General features: G+C 35.6%; 1 protein-coding gene across 1 annotated transcript in view; it reads left to right on the top strand.

The window, feature by feature from the left end:
• TMPRSS15 (transmembrane serine protease 15) overlaps positions 1 to 17,462 on the top strand; it is a 56,558-nt gene that overhangs the window by 8,672 nt on the left and 30,424 nt on the right. Inside the window, exons 6-13 of the mRNA XM_085318882.1 lie at positions 604 to 648; positions 2,496 to 2,537; positions 2,886 to 2,927; positions 4,550 to 4,669; positions 11,101 to 11,209; positions 13,736 to 13,845; positions 15,428 to 15,565; positions 16,800 to 16,949. Of these exons, the coding sequence (XP_085175008.1) occupies positions 604 to 648; positions 2,496 to 2,537; positions 2,886 to 2,927; positions 4,550 to 4,669; positions 11,101 to 11,209; positions 13,736 to 13,845; positions 15,428 to 15,565; positions 16,800 to 16,949 (756 nt within the window). The remainder of the gene's footprint in view (positions 1 to 603; positions 649 to 2,495; positions 2,538 to 2,885; positions 2,928 to 4,549; positions 4,670 to 11,100; positions 11,210 to 13,735; positions 13,846 to 15,427; positions 15,566 to 16,799; positions 16,950 to 17,462) is intronic.

The raw sequence follows: 17,462 nt of genomic DNA, 5'->3' as shown, positions 1-17,462 counted from the left end.
GCTTTCTTCTAGTTCTCAGGCACCTCTCCAGTTCTCCATGACTTTTCAAAGATGATGGAGATAGGCCTAGCAACAACATCTGCCAGCTCCCTTAGTACCCATGGGTGCATCTCATTGGGACCCATGGATTTGTGGATGGACCTGACTGAGAACAGTTTCTATAGTAAATAAAAGAAACTTTTTTTTTTTCTTGCAGATTATCCTAGTTTAATTTTAACTCAGTTATCTGCTCTGAATACTGTTCTACAAGACCTAGGTGTCTGAAAAAGCTCCATAGTATAAAAAGTGTCATCTGTATGCTTAGAAGGACACATCTTATGTTACAGGTAGAGATTTCTCAGATAAAGACATTTTATGTGCAGGAGAATGAAGAACAGAAAGGGATTAATATAGACCATTCCTCCTCTGAATAGTATAGAGTTTGAGGAAAAAGCTGGGAACAGGATGAAATGGTCAAAAGGAGGGAAGAAAGACAGTGCTAGCAATTCAATGCTTTTTTTAAAAAAAAAAAAAAAAAAAAAAAAAAACTTTCCTTTCTCTCATTAGTAAAAAACTCAAGACAGCATTATAAAGAGAGTTTATAATGAACTTACTTTCTTCCAGTGGCTGCTGAAAATCTTACTACAAAACTGCCTTTAACTTCATCAGGTTAGTATCTTTAATAAAACAGAAACTATTTTTTGTTATCAATAAAATACGAAAAAGTATAAGACTTCCTGTTTAGCTGGTGTAATTTAGCATAGCTGCCTGGACTGTTGGGCCATTGCTAAGGGTCCATAAGTGATGTTTCAGCTGCACTTGACCACTTCTAACCATCTGAGAAAACAGTAGTCATGAGACTATGAATGCTTTAAGAGCATAGAGACTCAAAAGTTGAATCTCTGTTGACTAGCTTGTGACTACAAGCTGAAGTTTTGTTAAGATTCAGGTGGGTAGATGAGTTTGGGAGTCTTGCCTTTGTGCTGCAGCTATTGACGTGCTGAGCAATGTTGATGGATTTTCATTCCATTGTCACCAGAAGTTTTATGGCAATAGGATAAAACAGAGAGAGCTTCTTGGTCTCACAAATTCACTGAGTACAAACCTGCTGAAAGTAAGACAGACAGCTGAAAAATACAGTAGGGACCTTGTAGTGTTAGGCTGAAGTACACTTATCACATACAAATTACAATTATTCTTAAGGGTGATGTACCACACTATACACTTCRTGCAAGTTATGTGGGTAAAGAAATATACCCTATATATAGACCTATGAATATAGAAGAATATATTTATTGATCATCTAGTTATAGTCTTAACACTGAAAGAATTATTGCTAGTCCGATTACAGGGATGCTAGCATGTATAGTCCAAAGTGTCCAGTTATGATAGCTTATTCCCAATAATGATACAATCAAAACTGATCATATATACTTTTTTCCCACCTATCTCTTTCTCTGGTAATATGCTTGTCCTTTCAACATCTCTCTGTATCCTAAAGTCAATGTTGCTTTTCATCCTCAAGAACAAACTGAGCAAGATGGGAGGGCAGAGGAAGGGAAAGGGAACTGTGAGTTGTCAGCACCCAAGTCTGAAATGGAAATAATATTGGCAGGGACCCCTTCCTCCTTGCTCTTGGGAATGCTTGGAGTCATTTTTATATGTTTTTTTAACCTGCTTATTTGTCCTTTCTTTATCAATCCAAAGTCTATGGTATATCGAGTTTTACTAGACGCAATATGTTTACATATGCTGGATGCTTTTTTCAGCTTTATGCAGCTCACAAGTTCCTTTAGCAAGTTCCTCTAGTAACTGACTMTTTGTGATTTGTGTTTATAGCCGTGACGCTTCTGTTGTTATCCTGTGCTTTCGCTTTCCTGGCTATCAGCTTGTGTGTGCACTTTTGGGAGCCTCTGTAACAATCCTGTTTTTCCTCCACAGCCTATAGTCAGCAACTTCTGACAGCAATACTGGTAGATGATAAACCACAGAGATCACATTACTGCATTACTACATCTCCCACTTTCCAGTTCTTCRTGTCATACATTAAAGGAGAGGCAGTTATTAACTGTAATAACATGGGAATCATTTTCAGCTGAGGATATCATCATATTCAAGTATTTGAGTCTTAATATAGTAAATAAAAATAGTGCAGAGGCATGCTTATACCAAGATCAAAATTAAGACTTTCGGGAAGCTGGGAACCTCAGGGACACCTTCAGTAAGAAGACTGTTATTAAAAATGTCACTAATGGGAAGGTGTGGTGGAAGTCACAGATAAGATATTTTTGCAATTTAACTAACAGTAATATAAATCTACACATATATCTATGCATTTGTGTATGTGTAAATATAGCTAAAAACATTTGTACATATATATGTGAACATACAAATATACGTTTGAGGCTCTTTTCATAGTGCAATAACTGATTGGCTAAGCAATGTTATATATATTAAAATGTTCATATACATTTTAGTTCCAGTAATGAAGTTCTCATAACTTCTTGTTTCAACAGATCCCATAAATCTAATTACAAGCTCTCTCACACCAACTTCAGGTCAGAACTTTTTCATATCATGGGAAGATGAAAAAGCATTGTTGTTATTTTAATGGGGAAAAAGTGTCTATTGAAGTTACTCACAGACTAGACGTAAAAGAACAAAGATAGGTCCAAAATAGTGAGATTTAAAATACTCTTGAGCTCCACATTATTTTTCTCATGTTTGTCTTGAAATTTGGCCTTCAGGATCAAGATACTCATTACTTAAACTGGGATTTTTGGATACATCATATAATGCAGATTTCGTAGCAGCAGACTAGCTACTGCCTAGTTCTGCCCAAGCAACTGCAGAGGGATCCTAGAGAGCAAGCAGTAATGTTCTAACCCTGGGCTGTGTTTATCCAGGTTTAGGACAACTGACTACAAGCAAGTCCTTAACAACGTCAGGTAGGTAACTTTCATATGGGCAGAAGCAGGGAGGTTATATGGAACGATCTGAAATCTTAGACTTTCATCATTTCTACATGCGCTGGTCTTAAACCAGTTCTTGCATCCTCTTYCTATAAATACATAATACATAGATGTTCTTTGGATTTGACAAACAAGTGCCCCTCAAAGAAAGGGGACTTCTAAGCATGTGCCATCTACAAACAGGATATATGTGGGATATATATGTTTATATATCTAGATGCTCGCAATGAGCGCTCATTTTTGCTCTCTGTTATTTCTGAGGGGTTTTGGAAAACATGTGGCACAGATAACAAACTCTCATTTGGCTTAAGATGGATGAAAAACCAATGCTGCTTGTATATTTGAAAACTTCTTCTAGCTTCATTAACTAGTGAAATATATAAGACGTTCAAAAGCATTTTCAAAAGCGTTTAATGCCATTTTTTAGTGCGAAGGCGAAGGTTAAGGTTACAGTTTGGGGTAATTCACTCTCCCGAAAGAAAGTCACGGCGGTTCGCGAGAAAGCGTTAATTTCTTTAAAACCAGCAGATGGCAATGCTGCTCAGTTTTCTGGAGGAAAGACTAGGGCTCGCGTGGATCACGTCCTCCGGCCACGTTCCGCACAGCGCGCGCGCGCGCGCGCTCCGGTCCCCGCGCGTGCGGGCGGCCGCGCGGCTGCTGCGCCTCCGCCGCCGCGCCGAAGTGCTCCGCGCTCCGTCAGGCTGCCAGGGCGGAGCGGTGTGAACAGCTTCCCTAGTATTTAATGAAATGTTCGAGAATTTTAGTGTTTCTCCGAAGCTTATTTTAGCTGAGTGGTTTTGTTCACTTTAAGGTGACCTACTTCAGCTCCGCAGATATCTAAGAACCAGACCTACAGCGTATTCTGTGTGAATGCACCTCTAGGGAAATGCTGTTACTGAAATTCCGCACATTTAACACTCTACCCGTTTAACACTCTCTGCCAAAATTTGGTCTTACCTTATAAATTCAATCTGAAATTTAATCTGAAAATCTGAAAACAGTAGGATGTTCCTGTCTGGAGATTTCTGTTATTTCCAAAGCCAATATTAAAGGCTTTAGTTTTTCAAAAAGATTGGTCAAGAATGGGATTGTTTATTTTATATTAAAAATTTTGATGTATGTACTGAAGTTAAAARATTGAACTGCATTTCATTCGACTAAACTCACAGATTTTTCACTCTTATTTAAACCAAGGAATAGTTAGTCAATTTATACTTATTATAGTCTTRTAATATAGTATGTAATAAACTTATATTTAACATAGTTTTATACTTGACATTAGTCAAGTATAAGAAATTGGAAAATTTCTTTTTCTGTGTGTAAAAAAAGTATATTTGGTCAAAGGGAAGAGATGGGAATTAATGGAATTTTCTTTTATAAACCCACTTCAAATTTAGTTTCAAAAATGTCACTGCTTATAACTTTATCAACTCTGTGCCAAATTTATCTTTAGAATGTGATATTTCACTCAAGGCTTCTAAAAATGCAGTTTTATGAAAGGCAATAGAGTGATTGATTTGATTTGTGCTGGAGCACGTTTTCCACTGTAGTGTAACTGCATTACTTCTGTGTTGTTATTGCTGTTGTCCTTTTTTCAGTTGAGTGCCTGCCTCTTGCTGAACTTTGTGCTGATGGTGTATCGTGTATAGAAAAAAAATTATTTTGTGATGGAGTCCTGGACTGCCCAGATGGTTCAGATGAATCTGAAAAAAGATGTGGTAAGAATGTAAAGCACTGTCATACAATTTTCTAAACATAAACTTGTCAATAGACTAAATTGTCTAGACTGCACAATGAAAATAAAGTCTATGGGAAATAATAATATGAATGATTAAGAATAGTGTTATAATCTTTATCTCGTAAATGAACACAATTTTCTTAAGTATTCATATTAATAATCTTATGCTTAAATAATGAAGAAATATCACAAGCTGACTCTATTAATATAAAATAATTTGTAAATATAGAAACTCTTTATGAAGTTGTATGCCAGTAATATCAAAAATGTCCAAATCCAATATCCAAATATCCAAATAAATAAAAATGTGATCCTATAAAGATATGAGGTCACATTACCCAGCATCAGAAATCACCTAATGTCATATCTGGATCCAGGAGAGAAGTTTCTGTTTTGATGGTTAGTAATGATATACAATCTTAGACTGATACTAATCAAGTGTTTATTATATCCATGCAATCAGAGACTCTTACCATCTTTAGAAAACTTAAAAAAAACCACAAACTGCAAAAAACCACAGCTCTYCTGTCTTCCTCAAGTATATTAGAATTGGTCAAATCATATAAATAATTATTTGTATCATCAATACGGCCACCCGTATTTTAGAGTTATGAAGGTATTACACTTACTCTAYTGCAATATGTTTTACTTTTTCTCAGAGTGTTATCTTCTGCTTTTGCAAACAGCATTAAGTTGGGAATATTGTTGTAAAATAAATGAAAACGAGTTTTCTCTTGATAGCCTTCCCTCACTAAAACTAAGCTCCAACCTGTACCCTCATTAAGCATATCATCATACAAAACACTTCACAAAAAATTTTTCCCAAGATGCAAATATACTCAGATATATGAATACAGTATCTGATATATGTTTTCATAAAGAGAGCAGCTATAAAAGTATTCTCCTTGCTAATCTATCATGAGGAAAGATATTGAGTTAATAACTTTTAGCCTCCTATGTAGAAAAATTAGACAGAGAATAAGCTAATATGCCAGRGCCTATTTTAAAGTTGCTAAGCATAATATTAGCTTTAAAATACCTACTTGGCTTTTGCTGCTGAAATCCCCTATGCTTTAACTAAAAATATACTCTCTAAACTAAGGATATATTGACTGTACTTTTCATTTTAGATAAGGTTATATAATTTCTTAATGTACTGCAATTAAAAATATAAAATAAAATAAATGATAGTCAATATTTGCCCTTCAAGAAATAATTAGATGGTAGTGAGGATTTTAAAGAGAGCCTAAAACAGTTCATATTGAAGGCAATAAGGAGAGTTTCTTTTTGTTTAAGTGGGAACAAACTTAGGTCAGTGTGGCACCTCTTTGAAAACAACTGAGACACAAACATTTTGAGTTGCCAGCACCACAGTGAAGGATGAAAGATGATGATGAGAAAACTGTACAAACTTGAGACCTATTTGGTTTTTAACTGAGTAATTTTATATCCTTTGGCACCAGTGGGTTTTGGAGGAATCTGCAAAGTTTATTTGCGTTCTGTGAGAATTTCCTTCTAAGCTTTCTGGGGAATAATGATGGGGGCAGATTGGTCTGAGCTTTCAAAAACATGTTAAATGATGGGCTCTAGTTTAAAAACAAGCAAATAAAAGATTAAAGGTTTAAAAATTATTGAAATATACTCACTCTAGGCCTGGTATTGAGGGGTGGTAACATGCTGACACTTTCTGCCAGAAATAGGATTTTCTTGAGAAAGACAGTGAATTGCAGGCCTGCCCATTACCTGTACTTCTGTGAGTGAGGCCAGTTCAGAAGGGAGGGGAGGCTCTAACACTCAGTCCAGCCTTTTGGTAAAACATCCGTCAAAATTCTAGGCTGAATATCCTTTGGAACCCATCCGGTTTATTGCAGCGGCTGCATCCTGCCATATCGTAACAACAGYGGGCTCTGAGCAGTTCACTCTGCAGTTCAGGGAATCAGAAGGTCCTAAAGTAGCTTCAGCTAGACCTCCCTTCCACAAGTGTTGAGGCAGCATAATCCCAAAGAGTTATTCAATCATTCTTTTCTACTATGATACTGATGTTTTKGGGGGACATGGATTTTGTTTGGGTTTTTTTGGGGGGAGGGGTGTTTGGGCTTTTTGTAGATGCAGCTAAAAAGAGTGCATATCTTTTTAATGTAGTTAAAAAGCAGTAGCGTGCGTCTCATCGAAATGAATGTTTTTTACTTACTTTTGAATGGATATGTCTGGATTTTATTTTGTTAAAAATTTTACAATTACACCAATTATGTAGGAGAGAATTTAAAATGACATTTCTACATTGGTCAACACAAGGAAAAATCAGCTCATCTGCCTGCAGTCAGATGTTATGCGGTAGGCATAACTCAGTTCTGCCCTGGAAGAGAGTGGTGTTCTTGTTTGAAGCAGGAACTGTGCTTGAGCTCTTTAGCAGAGCTCTTCAGCTCAAGTACAGTCTCTTATGCACATGGCTTTTGGATCTGGTTTGCATCTCTTCCTGAATCRCTGCCAAATAGAAGTCCTGAGTGCCCTGTTCCTCTAGAAGTCAGGATATTATTTCTTGATCATAGACACATTTCTCCRACCTGTAAAAAATATGCACAACTGAGCTGAAAATTTTAACATGTGCATGCACCTGAAAATAGGCAGAATATTGTAAAGTAACTCACTGCAGTTACAGTCCACTCTAGGGAGCTGGGCAGCTTGCCCCTGTTCATCTTCACTTATGCCTAGTATTGATAAGAAATTCATTCAGTTACCATGAATTTGGCGGTTTGAGTTCATAATCTTATGGAAATACCAGAATTCTGGCTGGAGGAAAAATTATTGCTCAGGCTATCATCCTTACTTTACATTTTGCATCTTAAAATTTTCCATCCAAGAACTCATASCTTCTCCAAACTTACGTATTTACATTTTGTAGCAGAATTTGCAAAAACGGTGGAGCAAATGTTAGTAAGACATGCATGATTGGGATACCTGCCAGTTTTTCCACCTCTTCGAGTTTTCACTTATATCTTATCCCTAAATACAGTCATATAGTTGCTAAAATTGTCTAGATTTTCAGAAGTGTTTCAGAGTTTTACAATGAGGTTTACAGCCAATTTATAATCCCTGTTACAAGCATTCTTGCACCCAATGGTGTTGCTGTTTTTCTATCTTTAAACAACTCTGTTTTTTCTATCTTTATTATTCCCTCTAGTATTTCTGAGTTTAGCATATGTTTAAAATACAAGATAGAAAGGTGAATTTTTAATAGTCTCTTCCAGCCTCAGATAGAGTACAATGAAATTTATAAGATTCTCAGCAGAGATTCAGACAACTAAATACATTTATGTTTTGCTTTTATTGATTAAAATCAGCTTTACAGGTTTCTTTCTGGCTCTGTGGTAGAATGCAGTAACAAAAAGCCATTGCAGCAGTGCAGTTAGCAATGTCAGTGAAAGGGTCTCCAAAGAAATGTGGAAASTCTGAACAGCATCTATTAATAATGGCGAGTGTTGCTGAAAAGCAGCCATATAGCACAGAAGTGTGAGGAAAGGGAGGCTGGAGGCTGAGCCCAGGAGGTGTTTCTATTTATAGGCTCCAGTTATTGTATGTCTAGGGTAATGTTTTGTGATTAACTACCCCGTAACATCACTACAGTACTGAGAGAGATTAACCATGTGTAAACTGGGAAGTAATGTACTGCCCCTGAGGCAGAGAAAGGRCACATCAATTGAAATTTTGGGGCTTGATCTGACTTCTTTTCAGTTCAAGAAGCTTCTGCCATGAATTCAATGATAATAGGATTACATCATCTACATGTGCCCTGTATATTGTGTAAGTAAGCAGAAATCACAGATAAYCACAGAATCAGTAAGGTTGGAAGGGACCTCTGGAGATCATCTAGTCCAACCTCCCAAAGATTTTCTGGTGCTGGTTCCACTGGGGCTTGAACCCAGGACCTTCAGCATGTAAAGCAGATGTGATAACCACTACAGAAATGGGCAAGGAGAAATGCAGATTGAGAAAGCCATGAATGTAATCCAAAAAAACACTTCTGCTATCTCACTGAGAGAGCAGCTGAATCTTTTTTGAGGGCTCCAGGAGGAGGCAGAAAGGTACCCACACCTATGAGGCTGCAAGCCTCTGACCACAGCTGCCTCCTTGCTGCCATGAGGATAGGACCAGTTCCAGCCATCCTCGTACTAATTCCTGAGATGCTAGGCCAGAGACTGACACATTTTTGCTTCAATCTTTTTGTCTGGTTTCAAGTCACTCAATGTCTCATAAGAAATAATAAAGAGAGACAAACAAAATAAGAAGAATAGGAATAAACTGTGGAAGAGATCAAAGTTTTGTCATTAATTTAATTAGGACACTGTGTTATATCTTTTTTATTTTTGTCATTGCTATAAACTTTATGATTTATAGCACTAACTTTTTTGCAAGACAAGTCTTGTTAACAAGTGGTACCACTCTTTATTAGTGACATACTAAACACTTTCCTTAGAAGTTTTCATACAGATCCATTCTTTCATGTATTCTTCACAAATTAATAATGGCACAGAGCAGAAACTTCCATTTCACGTTATCATTTGCTTCCATTTCCATTGACTATCTAGTGCTGGGRTCGGCTGCTTTGCCCTTTGTGCTCATGGTATCTCTTACTGTTTCTGATGCTTCCCTGGCTTCCTCCTACCCATTGCTTCCCATTGGTGAATTCATATGGAAGTACGTGAGCTGACACCTGAAATTCATACCACAAGTATGTCCAAGGATTTGTTTTGGTATAGATGAAGGGTAGGCTAGCGAGTAGTGGGTTTTTTTTAAATGCCTGAATTTAATATCTTGACTTCTTTTTTCATGCTGCTATTTTAGAATGGTATATAAATATTACCCTTAGAAAGATATCTGTAATGTTTTCTCTGCCCAGTAATTAAAGAAATTTGACTACTGCTGTTTTGGAGAAATGGTTGTAAATATTAGGTCATTGGTAAGGACAGAAAATTCATTAATTCAAATGGGCAGAAAATATGTTCCTATACCAATACCCAGCTCTAAAGTTCTGATCTGTTCTGATAAAAAGACTTTGTATAATAACAGTTATCCCTGTTCTGGACCTTTTTCATTACGTATTTAAAAGCATGTGCACTGTTTTCCTCCCAAAGCCCATGACTTCCTCCCAAAGACTGCAAAAGGGAGCATAATTTTATTCCAGTTCATGTATTAGTGGTAATATCACTAGTTAAGTTTTCCCTGCACAATCAGTGTATGCCCAAGCCTGATGGAAACAGTTTGATTTTCATGCTCCATGTGGTATTTGTTGCAGTGGTAGTCAGAAGGAACTTTGCATTTTTAAAATGAGCAAAGAGACCTAATTTATGATGGTATATTATCATTTCCCAGAGGAAGACTATGTTCAATAAAGCTTCCATTTAATTTTCAATATATTGATTATTCACAATTTGAATAGGCATTATAGCCATGATTTCATTTCTAATGTTAATGAAAAACTCTAGTATCTGATTATCTGCCTCAAATTGATGAACTTGTCCTTACGTCTCCAGATAATCCTGTATGGGAATGATTTTATCCTTATTTGAAAGCTCTGTGATGCTTTCTGAAAAACTGAGGAAAAACCACCCTAAGGCAGAATCTTTCCTTAATGGTCAGTGAGCAACAAAGACTTCAATAGTTCTTCAGTGTCTACCTGAGTAAAATAATTCTACATAAATTTAATATGTCCAACCTTGCCGAGGTTTAAAAATACAGCTTTTCTTTAAATCACTGATTTTTAAAATTAAGAACATGCATAAAATGGAATAGCAGCACTGAAAAAAACAAAACTAATAAAAGAATTTAAAAAATATAAAAAATAATGGATGACATTTACTTTAGATGAATGAATTCGATAGCTGGCAGGAAGCTTGGAATTTATAGTTATTTTTTATATACTATTTCAGAGTAATTAGTGATATGTAAGGCAAGCAWCTAGAAAGCTCATAAAAGTAGACATAGTAATAGTCGACCATATCCCCCTTTGCTTTTTTTCATGTAATATCAAATTGTTTTTGRTAGTGCAAGCACAGCTTCCTTATTTAAAGTAGCAGTAGACAGGAACTATTAAGGCAAGATCCTATTTCCTTAGAAATGTAAAAAGTAAAAATGAAAGAAAGTAAGTATGGAAAAAGCGGGATTGTCTTTAACTTAGAAGTGAATTGTCTGTTCTGCTTTTCTTCACATATAATACTCTGAGATCAAATACTCATAGGCATTAGAAAGGGGAGTAGGCTGGTAGTGTGTTTTAGTTTATCTCCCCGTTGCAGCTTACAAATTATTTGCTAGGTAAGAAATGTAATCCAATAACTTAGGTTGCCCTCATTTTGGCTCTACATCTGTTTTTCAAATGGCATTTTGACAAATGTTCATAATTATTTCTTTTTACAGCTGCAGTTTGTGATGGAAAATTTATGTTGACTGATTCCTCTGGGTCTTTTCATTCTATGAATTACCCAAAACCATACAATGCAAATATTGTTTGCCAATGGATTATACAGTAAGCCATTTTCCAATAATTTTTTACCTGGAGTTTGTTCGATTGTGAGATGATATTATTTCCTCAATGTCAACCATATGCCTCTTTCATTCCCAAACACCCCACCCTGGCAAATCTATAACAACATTTTCTCCCTTATATTTGCACAATCTTTCTTTAAAAACTTTCTTTCCTAAAAGCCATAATTATATGAATAATTTTACCACATGCAAAAATTCTTATGTATGATTTTCAGAAATCTTGTGTATTAAATGCATGCACTGGAATATATTTGTAAGTTCGCAATGAATCACACAATTCTCTTTGTGAATAATTGCAAGATGTGCATTTCAGTGTACTACAGTAAATATTAATCTTTACATAATGATTTTATATAAGACATCACTATTAGTAATAGGTGGAATTTTCAAGAATTGCCTTGTGATTTAGGGGTACACATTTCTCTTGGAAATAAATGGTACTTGTGCTCCTATGCCATTTAGAAATATATTTTAAAGGTACCTCTGTATCATTTGAAGTAATAGCACAAAATTCCTTTCATGTCCTGGGCATGAGAGATGGAAATTTTTAAACAAGTATGAATATGTACAGGGAGGGACACCTGTCTGAACTTGACACTCTAGATCCTCTTAATAGCCCAGGGGAAAATAGGTAGCCATAATATGTGATAAAGCTCATCCTCAAGTAGACTTCTAAAATACATTAAATGAATCACAAGTTTGAAGCTCCTRAAAATCCACAGGATTGCCAATTCAGAAGTTACGGCTTTACTGATAGGCAGTGTTACTTATTATGGCTTTGTAATAATGACCATTCTTTGATTCTGAGAAATACTAATTTGGGAAAAAGAGTTTCCAAGGAGATTGAGGAAATGCCATTGAAACTCAGCAACACTTGGAGTTCTCATTCCCACARACTCCTTTGAAAGCTGTAGCCTCTGAAGTTGTTCAGGTAGGTGAAGAATATTACTTTCCTCTTCACCTTGACACTTCAGGAAGAAGTCTTATGTTTTCCTACTCTTTAGTATATTTGCTCCTTCTCAGTTTCAGCARTACAACTTGCCAATAATCATGGGCTACAGCTGGTTTTAAAATATAGCGTGTGTCACTGGAAAAGCACAAGATTTTATCCTGTGGATCATAAGCCTGACTTGTTCTATAATGCATGATATCCCACAGTTTGAGCACGGTAAATAGTTATATCTCAGGTGCGTTACTTCCTTATAATTTGTCAATGGGAGCAATCTAAATTTTGCATCAAAGGCTGCTGTAGGTACAAGAGACATTGTACTGAGTAGATATCTATATCTGTCTACATAGTAGTACATAACTATCAGAAACTTAGTTTTGGAAAAATTCATGAGTAATTGCAACTAATACAGTACAGGTATTGCAAGTCTATATAATTAGATTGATCAGTGACAAAAGCAACCATCTGGTTTTATTTTCCAGTTATCTGCTTTAGAAAATTCTGACAGCACTGACAATAAAGTCCTGAAAAAATCTGTAGGGTACTCAAATTTTGTCTTTTTTCTGAGCAGAATGGTTTCTATATGGGAGCTTTTTAGATTTTGCAGTAACCATGGGAGAGATTTTGTGTTATTATTTCCATTACTCCTTTAAAAATTAAATTAACATCTCACTATCGTACATACAAGATTTGATTTCTTTTTCATCTTTCCTTCTATCCTGAAAAAAATTGCCATAAAATTTGGTTTAAAAGAAAAAAAAAAATAGGAGATTCATTCGAATTTCACTGGACCTCTCAATTCTAGAAAACAAYAAATAGTGGTATAGGGATCTAAGCTATGTGAATTTATCTAAGCTAAACATGAATATATTTTCAGAATATGGACTGTCRTATATTTTTAGTTGGAGGGTAATGGGAGAACAACTGAAATTTAGATTACTAAAAGATTGTAACTGCAGCAAAACAGAAAACAGCATTTTTTACACTTTAGTTAAAATGAATTTTACTAGGTAGTGGTTAGGCTTGATAAGGCATTCCAGAACAGTAGTTTTGAGATCCACAAATCTTCATGCAAATTCTAATTTTGGCATAAGAAATATTATTTTGGACTTTCAGGAGATAGATTTTGATATCTTACTGTTCATTCTGATACCATACAAAATTCCTAAGGAAGACTATCATAAAAGTAAGACACTATCCGTCAGTAACATGTATTAAAAAAGTGAGTGTAATTTAATGAGCAGCAGAGAAAAAGACTGCCTAGATGAATATTAAATTCTGAATTTTTAGTAGAAGTAGTCTCCAAAATGAACTTCACTCCAGTAGTAAAAGGAAAAGGTTTCTAGTGTTATAAAAGGTTTATGCCCCTTTCCATTTTTTTTACAACTAAAAATTGTCCAAATAGTTCATTTTGCTTAATACCCTTTTAATGTAATTTCACTTATTTTTTTCTGAACTTACRTCCATCATTCAAGCAAACAATTAATTTATTACATTCAAGAAAAGATTATTGAAGAATATAGAATTCTGAAGTTTGTTTTTCTGTCATTATCTTAGAGTGYCTCCAGGATTATCCATTAAATTAAACTTCACTTCTTTTGATACACAACTGTATACAGACACTTTATATATTTTTGAAGGCAAAGGACAAAACAAGATTTTAAGAGGTAAGGTTATTTTTCAGCCAATTTTACTTTTCCAGTAATAAAATTTAAGCAGTAAAATAAGTTTTTTGAGGTGGAAACAAAAGAGTGTGTGTGTGCGTGCGCGCGCACATGCACAACGTGTGCACAACTGTGTGTGTACTTGTGTTTAAGTGAAAGATTGTGTCTCTGTACAGTCTTCCCTGTTAGGTGACTGAAGTGGAAATACTTATTATGAAGTAACCAGGTAGATACTTACCTAATACATAAAGAAATCTAATTTTTTAGGGTCCATTCTGAATGATCTTAATAACTTGACCAGTACCATGGTCTGTGGCGTCTATGTTTCGTGGAAAATGTGTTGCCCGAATGTCCTTTAGTATTACTCACAGTGACATAAAATGAAGGCATTTAAACTGAAGCTGAGGGAGAAGTACTATGATGCTGTCACGTTCTTTATTTGCATGGCGTTGCTTTGCTCCACGCTGGAGATGTTGAGGATCACTTCCCTCTACCTCTGTATTCTACTCTATAGAACTGGAGTTTTGTCTATTTTCCACCAGATTGGTGAGAAATACCAAGTGAAAAGAAAAGAAAGAGTACAATACATCTCCAGATTTAGACTTTCTGTTTAAGTAAGTAAAAATAATGTGTAGAGAAGAACAAAGAAGAATGCATATGTAATTCAATTATACAAGAGGATGCCCATTGTCTTCCCTTAATAATTTGGCATTATGTAGACCTTGTAGTATTATATGTAGACAAAAAGATTTGAAAAAGAAAACACTCAGAAAAGGAAACACTATCTGTCTGAAACTGGGCAACGACTACTGAAGAAAAAGAGTGGAAGCAAACTTCTTTCACAGAACAGGGAAGAATTCAAGATTTGCTTCATACTGAATACGGTGACTAGTGTGACTGTTGTTGCTTGGAGCCATATCATATCATATCAAGTTTAGCTGGRGGAGTAATAACTTTGCTGCATTCTTGTTCGTATCAATGCTTTCATTTCACAGGTACAAAATTTATAAGTGTGAATTCAAAGTAAAAATTTAGAAATATTGTAATTGTTCCTGTATATTTCTTCATGCTTATATCACAAAATGAAATTACTCTGTTTAGTAATTAGTTTCTTTACTCCTTTAAATTCTTTAAGTGTATGTGCTAAGTATTAAATCCTGAAAGTAAGTACATGTAATAAAAATATATAGTCATCATTGTGATTATAGAGTTTCAGAGTGCATACACACAAAACTTCAGAATATTTACAGCATAGTGTACATGGATATGAGGTTTATAATGTTGAATGTATGGTTGTTATCAAACAGAAAAGCATAATCACAGTGTAATACAAAAGACTTTTCTCTATTAGTTAATATCCATATTGAAGCTATGTGAGATGGGATGTGTATAATAATTGTGGTAGGCAAACAGCTAAATGCAGTTCAGAATTGAAGGTGTTTTAGGCAAGRTATACAGTACAACAGAGGGAACATTCTTCAAGACTCAAAAAATTGGTCYGTTCTATTGTTATAACATCAGTGAGGAATTTATTGCACGTGGGATTGTTTTCTCTCTGACAATTTTATTCTTTATTTATTTTCAGCTTCTCTCTCAGGGACTGATCCTGAAACGGTTTACATTTTTTCTAATGAGGCTACAGTAGAATTTGAATCAGATTATTCTGAAAATCAYGATGGTTTTAACGCATCGTATACTGCATTTAATACAAATGAGCTAAACAGTAAGTGAGGGGKTTTTTTTGTTTGTTTGTTATCAAGAAGTCTCGATGAATTTGTTTTTTCAGTTTGATAAAGGGAAAGAGAGGAGACGGAAAGGGAAGAATCACTTCTGACCTCASTTCTGTAACCAGATTAATTCTGAGAAACTTCTTACTACCAAATATCAAATCATTGATATCAATAGGTCTGTTCACAGGCTTACAGTCCTGGATCTGGTGATGGAGTGAAGCCTTAAAGTTTAAGCTGTTAAAATAAAAGAGTAAAAGTTTGGCCATWTTTCTTTGGGTTTCCTCACAGCTGGTTTATTCACTACTGAATGTAGCAGAATCACTGACACTAGTCATTATTCTGTGGACACCAGACAGTGCCTGCTACCCAGAGCTTCTGAAGCCTTAACGCATTGCTGCAAGTAGCAGTGCCGAGTGGTTAAACCAACATTCAGGAAGAATCCTGCTTCAGTGAATAGACAGTGGAAAAAAATCCAGATGGAGTAGAGCTACAGTGATAAACAAAATGCAACATGCTTTGGTATTCTCAGCTCGCTGGGAAAGATTTAGATGAAGATTGGGCAAGTGGAAGCTAAATATAGGCCACTAAATTTTAATGGGTGATGTGACTAGGAAAGGATATGCTGCAGGAGCAGCCAGCAGATTCTTGTCTTGTGGAAGCCCTTGCTGTGGGCTGACTGCATTTCAAGGCACTATGAAAAAAAAGACTGAGAAGATATTACAGGCAGGAAAGTGATGAGTATGCCACAGCAAATAAGATTGAAGAGAAGTGGTAAAGGCAAAGGACAAGSGCATTGCTTGTGAATGGAGCATATMATTTTGCTGCTGAGCATTCAGGTGGTAGCTGTGAGGAGGAAGTCCTTTCACCTGAAGCAGCCCAGACCTTGGCTAAGAAAAGGGGAAAAGAGAGGAGTTAGCTGTTAAGTGTTAGCTGTGGAAGGGGCCTTCTCTCATTCCCCCCACCAGCCAGCAAAGACTTAAGGTTGATTAATAAGTGCAAGTACAGATAGGGCTAGCCCTGCTGGTGCTACCACACCGTTGGTGATTGTGCATTGCCTGGCAAGTACAAATTACACTGATTTGAGTAATACTGCTACTTAAAAGAGCAAATTATAAGTCATTGTGGGCTGCAGTTTTCAAACGCTTGCTTGTTGTGCGTTATTACATAATTCCAAACAAATACTTAATGTCTCTGTCATTCTTATTTACTGGAAGCTTTTATTCACAGATGATGAGAAAGTCAACTGCACTTTTGAAAATGGCTTTTGTTATTGGAGTCAAGATTTAGATGATGATTCAGACTGGGAGAGAATTCAGGGCCCTACTTTTCCCTTAATGACTGGTCCTGATTTCGATCATACATTTGGCAACATATCAGGTAAGGTCAAATACAAATTCCTTGTAGATTAAACTAGAAGCTTTCTTTAACTTATGTTATGTCACTATGTGACAGATTCTTCATAGTGATACTTTCAGGATATAATTTTTTCTACCATAAAGCGATGTGATTTTGAATCAGATCTTGAATTATGGTTCCCAGACAAAAAGCTTTTTGCAACTCAGTGCCATCTTATTTAAATATACTGAAATTATAAGTAGAACTAAGGGAACATACTAAGTGATAAAGTGCGAGCTACTGAAGTGTTTCAGTACTATTAAGATGCTGAAGAGCCTTATCTGAGAAATATCTTTCTATTATGCAATAGTGTTGTAGGTCAAATAAATGTATGTTTATCTTAAGAAAAAAAAAATTTAGGGAGGTTACTCAAATTTCATCTGTACCTGCTCATGACAATCTCATGGTTAACACAGAATAATTCTGATTTAACATAAATTTGACCTGTATGGTGCATAAGGCACCTGTGTCCACATTTACAATTGCACACTATGA

Source organism: Rhea americana, unplaced genomic scaffold (assembly GCF_003343005.1).
Source record: "Rhea americana isolate MKP2758 unplaced genomic scaffold, rheAme1 scaffold_56, whole genome shotgun sequence".
Lineage (NCBI taxonomy): Eukaryota > Metazoa > Chordata > Aves > Rheiformes > Rheidae > Rhea > Rhea americana.
This window is presented reverse-complemented; position numbering and strand designations above follow the sequence as displayed.